This window comes from Magnolia sinica, chromosome 7 (genome assembly GCF_029962835.1).
Source record: "Magnolia sinica isolate HGM2019 chromosome 7, MsV1, whole genome shotgun sequence".
Classification (NCBI taxonomy): Eukaryota; Viridiplantae; Streptophyta; class Magnoliopsida; order Magnoliales; family Magnoliaceae; genus Magnolia; species Magnolia sinica.
Genome location: NC_080579.1, coordinates 60,149,174 through 60,157,726, shown reverse-complemented (window position 1 = coordinate 60,157,726; position 8,553 = coordinate 60,149,174). Strand labels below are relative to the sequence as shown.

General features: G+C 39.8%; 1 protein-coding gene across 1 annotated transcript; it reads left to right on the top strand.

Moving 5' to 3' along the window:
- The first annotated feature begins 3,430 nt into the window (after window positions 1-3,430).
- Window positions 3,431-8,336, top strand: LOC131251372 (probable LRR receptor-like serine/threonine-protein kinase At3g47570). Its single transcript, XM_058252049.1, has 2 exons — window positions 3,431-5,295; window positions 7,689-8,336. Exons 1-2 carry the CDS (start codon window positions 3,444-3,446, stop codon window positions 8,150-8,152), a joined length of 2,316 nt encoding a protein of 771 aa, XP_058108032.1. The 5' UTR covers window positions 3,431-3,443; the 3' UTR covers window positions 8,153-8,336.
- Window positions 8,337-8,553: the final 217 nt, after the last annotated feature.

Sequence of the window (8,553 nt, the reverse complement as noted above, 5' to 3'; positions counted from 1 at the left end):
CTTTACCTCCTCAGCGTTCCTGCATCCAAACTCTAAATCAGATCTACAGCAAATATAGTTAAAACAACATAAACACTTGTGGGCAACCAATATACGATGTTACTAAAGAGAAGTAATTTTCCATAAACACCATATATGATTTTGAATGGGACATTTGACACTCATTGATAAGGATGTCACAACCATATTTCATCATTTCACCTTCATTATTTCACTGTTTACCATAGTAATGCATGCCAAGAATATTTTACTAACATCTATAAGCTAAAAGATATCAATTTAAAAAGTTCTAAAACAGGAGATGGAGGATACAAGACTTGAAGGCACACAAGAGGGTTTGTCTGTAACAATCACAACTATGACCAAAACACACACACACACACACACACACACACACACACACACACACACAACACGAGCTGTCAGTATATTAAAGGGAAGACTCAAAATGCATGAGTTACCTGATAAAAGAAGACGTTCTGCCTTCTAACAGCTGAAACCAGGCCATATTTGATGTTTTCTACAGATTCAGAAAACTTTTCAGCAACACCTCCTGAGAAAGTAATGTTGAAGGCTGGAAATCTTGGTCTAAACATGGTTGCTGCCTGTCACATTATTCTTCTAGATCCTTGGTGGAACCCAACTACCAAAGATCAAGCTATTGACAGGGCACATCGAATTGGGCAGACTCGCCCTGTGGCTGTTTCACGGCTAACTGTTAAAGATACAGTGGAGGATTGGATATTAGCTCTCCAGGTAAGTTTCTGTTCATAGTCTGCTGGATCCATGGATTTAATACTATAAGATGACTTTGATGTGACTTGTTTGACTTGTAGTTAGGCATATGGCAAAAAAAAAAAAAAGGAATGGGAAATATTCATTTCTAGTTCAGCCTCAATCATTAGAAATATGGTAAAAAAAAATGGTAAAATAATAGAAACACCAAAATTCAGCGAATGGAAAGTTCAGGTTTAATATGGTTTAGACAAGTAGTAGACAAAGGCATCTTGAGATTAGGGCCCACTGTAATCTTTATTTGCCATCCAACCTATTGATTAGGTCAAACAGACCTGGACGAAGGGATCCAAAACTTTTCTAGCCCCATATCAGCATCTTCATGCAAATGAACCTCAAATGATCCAGACAGTTGATAAGATGGACCTACCGTGGAAAGATAATGACCCTCAGATTTTACATATTAGACAATCCCATCCAGCTCATCCATGGATTTTATTTTGTACCATTGTTATCCCTAGCAATTTATTTGTAGGCCACTGATTCAAGGGTTAGAATCAGCCGATCTGGGAAGTTTTAATAAAAAGGAAGAGAATGAGTCGATCCATTGGATCTTTCAGGAAAAATAAAAATAAAATAAGAGCTGATCCATTGGATCTTTCAGAAAAAAAGAAGAGCTGATCCAATGGAAAATGAACTGCAGAAATTAATTTTCACAATGAGCAGTCTATACACTGGACGGTCTTGTTACATCAAATGTGCACAAGTTCATAGACATTTTATTCCAAATATCAGTTCAATCACTCAATCATTTAAATCATTATTATGGACTTTCCTACCGCATCAAGTATCAGATCCACACTAATGCAAGACAATCAGAAAGGTTCAGCTCCAAACAAAACATCAATGCCAACTGATAGATGCAATGAGAAGGCAAAAAGGAATATAACCCTAAAAGATCCCTGGGAATAGTCATCTATTGCTCTACATAAATGCAATACTTCCAAAATTCAACTTCGGTTACATATCAGATGATGAGAATTTTGTCCAAATTTCATCACTTATTACATACAGAAGTACCAGTTAAGAAGCATGAAAAAAAAAACAAAAACAGAGGAACCATTAAACCCAATTAAAACCCACTGCTCATGACAAGCATAGAACCACCAAATTCACTCCCATGAGCTGAAGGATTGAAGGATAGAACCCACAATGGCTTTTATTTTAGGCAATGCTTGGTAGAGCTAAATCTAAATTACAGTAGGAACATGGCCTTCCCAGAGCAATTATTAAACCTTTTCCATGTTTTTTTTTTTTTTTTTTGAAACATAACAACAAGCTTCATTAAAGAGGCGTTGAGATAGCATCAAAAACTACAAACAAGAAGACACATGAGCATTGCCCAAAAGGAAAAAATACCACCAACTTGAATTCCAGTGGGAGCATGCTCATCAATCTCTCCATTTTTTTAATAATAGAACCGAGGTAACAAATCAGGTCAGTTTGAGGAATTTCATGGTCATCATTTTTAACCAAACCTTCCCCTCTATAACTCCTAATGAAGTTGCATTCCAATTAATCAATCTTACTTCTACTAATTTTTAAGCCTCTAGATTCTAAAGCCTTCTTCCAAACCACCGATTTAGCATTTTCCCTCTCTCAAGTCTCAAGTCTCGTCAACCAATATGTCAAGGTAAACAGGAAAATCACAACGGTTTGACCTTGGAGAAGTAGGAAACAAGAAAAGACATTAACGACCTTGGAGAAATCACAGCGGTTTGAAGCAAGAGTGGCATCATCCCAAGTAGAAAATCTGCGCAATTATATTCCATAATGAAATGGAAAGCTAAGATGCTACACCCCAACATCATAATTGCAAATTTGAAATTTTGAGTAAATCTAATTATTGAAACTAAATCAAATAGGATAGAGACTCCTATATAGCAATTAAGAGAGGAGAAACGGAACCTGAGATTCAAATCTTAGCTTGTTGATACACCAGCTTCACCTTCTCTCTCAGGAACTGCCGTATATGTTCACGTTTCCAGTTGTCAATTCTGCAAAATCAAATATAGAAACCCTCAGTGCACAGAAAATAGCCTCAAGTTGGAAATCGCATCAAGAAAACGCATCTACAGAAGATCCAGTGCAGAAAATAGAAAAATTAGGGCAGAGATGGGAAAATCACCTGCTTATGATGGAATCGAAGGAAGATCGAGATTTCATAGAAAGTGAGCGAAAGAGATCTAGGGTTTTTTTTTTGTTTTTTACCAACTCCTCCGATCTCCGCCGTGGAGATGAAGGAACACTTGAAACTTCAAAGAGTGAGAGGACAGCGAGCGGAGAGGGAGAGGGAGAGGGAGAGCGCGCAAGAGGGAGAGGGCCGGAGAGGCAGAGAGAAGGAGGGAGATGGAGAGGGAGAGCACGCGAGAGTGAGAGGGAGAGGGAGAGAGAGAGAGGGAGAAGGAGAGCGTGCGATAGGGAGAGGGAGAGGGAAGGAGAGCGAGATGCAGTGGAGAGGGAGAGGCGGAGAGAGGGAGATACGGCGCAAGGGAGAGGCATGAGAGAGAGGGAGATACGGCTTTATGTTTTTTTTTAATAGCAAGGGACCCTTTACCCGCAGCTGTTAAAACGGGCTGCGGGCAAAGGGTAAGCCCATCAGTCGGCTAAGCCCTATTTTGTTGCAGTGCAACCTGAAGGAACTATATATGTCTGGAAATGAGTTCAACGGGCCCATTCCAAGTTCCTTATCCAACATCTCCGGAATTGAATATCTCTACTTATCAAGAAATGACTTCCGTGGTTCAATTCCTTCACTTGGAAAGATGACTGATCTTCTCGAGTTGAATCTAGCCAACAACGATCTCATTTCCACCACGGATCTCATCGGTCGTTTTTTCGATTCTCTTACAAACTGCACCCATTTGGAGGTGTTCTCGCTGACAACCAACCGTTTAGCAGGCCAGCTCCCAACTTCAAATGGGAATCTCTCCACCCATCTCCAAGATTTTAGTGTGGATGACAATCTCTTTTCAGGTTCATTCCCACGTGGCGTCCACAACTACCGCAACCTAACAATCCTAGATCTGCAACAAAATTCCTTCACGGGAAGCGTCCCCAAGTCCATTGGCCTACTCCGCAAACTGCAGAAATTCTCTCTCCAAGAAAACAGCTTTGCCGGAGAAATACCAGACATTTTCAGCAATCTTACACAGTTGTATCGGCTCAATTTAAGTGATAACCAGTTCTATGGCAGGATTCCGCTGAGCATAGGTGACTGTCAGCATCTGGAACTGTTGGATATCTCTGGCAACAAGCTCACAGGAAACATACCCAAAGAGCTCTTCAATCTCCCAGATTTAACCTTCAACTTGAGCTTAGCTAGGAACTTTCTTAATGGTCCCCTGCCAATAGAAGTGGGTCAGCTGAACATGCTCGGTTTCATGGACATCTCTGAGAATGAGCTATCAGGGACTATTCCTGTCTCCATTGGTGACTGTTCAAGCTTACTAGGCCTGAACATAGCCAGGAACCGATTCGAAGGCCTGATCCCAGAATCATTTGGCCGATTAGGAAGCCTGGAGAGCTTGGACCTTTCATTTAATAATCTATCTGGACAGATCCCAATTGGCTTAGAGAAGCTCAGGTTTCTGCAGAACCTGAATTTGTCCTTCAACAATCTCCAAGCAAAGGTGCCAGTTGAGGGGGTTTTCAGAATCATTGGCTGGGAATCATTGCAAGGAAATAAGGGGCTCTGTGGTGACACAAAGGATACACAGAAGAAGTTGAGGCTGCCTGCATGCAGCAAGAATGGGTCTTCTTCTCTTAAGCTCAAAATTGCTGTTCCAATTGCTAGCTCTGTGGCACTTTTATGTGTTCTCTTCTCTTTAATATCTATAGCGAATTCAAAGAAACGGAAAAGCAATATTGAAGGAAGTTCCTGGCGTGCTTCCTTCAAAGGTCGACGTAGGAAGATATCATATGAAGATATTTTATCTGCAACAAACAATTTCGACTCGAGGAATTTGATAGGTAAGGGAGGCTTCAGCTCGGTTTATAAAGGAATTATTAGTGGTGAAAATGGAAAATCCACTACCGTTGCCATTAAGGTGCTTGACCTCAATAAAAGAAAAGCTTCTAAGAGCTTTGCATCAGAATGCGAGACTCTGAGAAACATTCGGCATCGTAACCTGGTCAAGATCATCACGTCATGCTCCAGCATCGACCACAGCAGAGCCGAATTTAAAGCTCTTGTTATGGACTTCATGTCTAATGGCAGTCTGGAGGAATGGCTGCATCCGGGGGAGAGCGCGACTATGATGAGACTGAATCTGCTTCAGAGACTGAACATCAGTATAGATGTAGCTGCCGCCATGGACTATCTGCACCATGATTGTGACCCACCTGTGGCCCACTGTGATCTGAAACCAGGCAATGTGCTCTTGGACGATGAGATGATTGCTCATGTTGGGGATTTCGGATTGGCGAGATGTCTCTTTCCTTCGGAGAAGCACAGTAGCACAATCGAACTGAAGGGATCTGTTGGGTATATTGCCCCAGGTATCAAACGTAACTCAGATTATCTAGAAAAAAAACTAGGGCTGTCATCGGACAATGCTTGCCTATTCAGTTTTTGGGCCTTGCATGTAGGAATGTCCACCGGTACCCCTGCCTATGGTCACCTAAGAAACTCGAAAACTGATTTTATTTTTATTTTATTTTTTTCCTTTAATTGGATTGAGTTTGGATCCACGCCCTCAAACCTATTTAGGTACAGGTCCAATTGGGGTATTATGATTAGGGTCCAACCTATTCAACTGGTTACCCCCGCTATTAAAGTTGGATGCCCCCAAAACCAAGCTGACCCAACCATCATCTGAGTCATAAGATATGAAGATGGGTTTTGGGATGGTTGTCCACTTTTACTACAATGGGACATACCTAGTGACTGTAAAGGTTTGATATTTAGAGTATTCCATCATCATAATGGACCAACAGTAATTCATGAGTTGGGTTACATATAAACATCATGGTTCGCTCCACCACAAAAGAAACCAAGAACCAGAAAAATGAGGCCCTTTGACTGGTTGGATTTCATACACACCCTAGGATTCACCTTACAATTGAAAAAAAAATATTTACTCTACAATGACTTGCCAGCCTGTTTGATATATAGAGCACTAGGAATTGCTTTAAGATAGTTCATAAATTACTTGAGGAATTTGGGAAAGGATTCTTTCGAGCATTATACCCATATGAAGTGGACATGGTAGAGCAATCTCCTATGCCTACAGGCACATGGAAAGATGATGCTACAACCGATATTGTGGAAGTAATGTGTTCAATGGTCAATGCACATGTTCTAAAAATCACAACTATCAAGAAATAGCTGGAGACCTGGTACCTACCCACAAAACCCAAGTACTATGGGATTCGGGCCTAGGACGCGAAATATGGTACCTGGACTAGGTGTATGACCCCTCGATATATGCGAAAATGGGTGGACCTGAACCTGACCCAGAAAAGACCCATTGCCTGCTTCTGGTTAGACTTAGACAAGCCCACAAATTAATTCTCCTGGGCTCGGCCATGTTTATGTTTTTTTCATCATTTCCTAATACGTTGCATGCTTATATTATATATCATGGTTTAAAACTGAAAAGGTCAACTCAAAGTCCAGCCAGGCCTGGTGCAAGTAGACTTGATGAATAACTCTGAAAAAAGAAAATTATAATTGAAAGACTCTAAAACAGTATATAATATATGAATGAGTCTTTATTAGCTTTGGATGGAAATCTGTTCAATTACTTACGAACACAGAGTTTTCAATTGCTTACATGGGCACAAATACTAGAAAAAGCATATATGTAGACTGTCCTCTGAAACTGACCAAGCAACAAACCACTATTATAACATATCCCAACCAGCTAAGCAATCGATGACCTAGTCTTAGGGAATTATCGATTAAGAAATTTTTATTAAAGGCAACAATAAAAATACTCCTAAAAAGAAGAAGGATTAACAATTTCTGTACAACCATCCCCAACAACAACGTGACTAGCATCTTTTGCAGCATTTCATGCTAGGATGTCCAAGGTTCGTCGATCCAAACCATTAATCTTATGGGATTGACCTAGATGAGGTGCAACCTGTAACTCTTCATGCTAGAAGATCCTATATATAAATCTTTTGCCTTATTTTTATATTTTAGCCATTGTTGTGTTTTTCTTTTAACCATCTATTTGTAGCCCATTAGCCTAAAGACAAACATCTACCAGATTTTATTGGGTGATTCACCATAATGCTCAAAAGATGAATCACCTGGAATTCTGGATCATTAAACCATGTCCCATTTATACATATTGTTTGATCTGGTCACCATTGATGTGCTGATGCATGGGCCGCTTATTATTTCTCATTGTAGAAACAAACCACCGTCTTGTTTCTAGGCATGACAATAAATGATAAATCAGGAGCCTACTCATGAAAGGACATATTAGAAAAATGAACCCAAATTTGTATAAGCCACGACTAAAAAATCATGCCCATTCAATCACATCAAACATACAGATTTCTTTAAACTTAGTGCCCCATATGACCTTATTACCATGATTTTCACACAGTTTGGAGCCATTAGATGAATGACTTGATCCTGCACACGGATGTGATATTTCAACATGAAGGTACAAAGGGTTTTGAACCCATCATCCCAGTAGAAGCTGTAGAAGAGATCCTTATGTGTTTGCAAAAACCGCAATAATCAGCATGGAAAATGCGCAAAGAATCCGAGGTGTTGTACATCATCATGTAGTTCAAGCTAATCAGAAACTAACACGTTCCATATATTTTTCATAAATTATCCGTCCTGTAAGGTTTAAGTTACTGATTATCTCCTATGAAACTTTTCTATGATCATAAATTGACTTATGCTTATCTACTTTCATAATGACCAGAGTATGGTTTAGGCAGCAAAGCATCGATGAGTGGAGATGTTTACAGCTACGGAATACTATTGTTGGAGATTTTGACAGGCAAGAAGCCCACAGATGACATGTTCAAGGATGGATTAAATCTGAATAAATTTGCAGCTGCAGTATTTGAGAATCGAGTTGCAGAAATTGTTGATCCTGGCATGCTGGAAGACGATGATGACTTTGAGAGAAGTAACAGCACCAGCAGAAACACCTACACAAACAGCAACATCAGCAATGATAGTATTAGTGGCGGAAGTCACGGAAACATAAATAATGAGACAGGACTCAATTGGCAGAGTAGAAAAGAAGAGTGTTTGGAGGACCTGATACGAATCGGTCTTTCATGCGCGGCATACACACCCAAGGTTCGTCCCAAAATGAGAGAAATTTTAGTTGAAATGCACCACATAAAAGAATCATTGTTTCAGTTGGGAGGGAACTAATTTTCTTTCAAAATCAATTCTTATCATGATAGTAATTTGTGGTGGATCAAGAGAGTCATGTTTTAGTTCAAGAGCTTTAGGGAGACTTTATCGTGTGGATTTTCCTTGTAAATAATATGATGATGAAAATAATTTTTTGTGGCTTTTCCTTTATTTTAATGATGATGCACAGGTCTAGAACTAGTGTGAATGTATGAAAGGTTAAATGCCCTTACTTCCACGTAATTAAAACTCATTGAATTGACTTGAGACTAAGCCAAGTCTGCCAGAGTTTGTTGAAATTCTAAGGGGCCATTCGGCATCTCCTATCTAATCTAACAAGAGCTATCCAAATAAGAACTACCCTAATAAGACTTTTTGTATTAGCTCCTGTTGTACAATAAAGCTCATTTGGTAATATC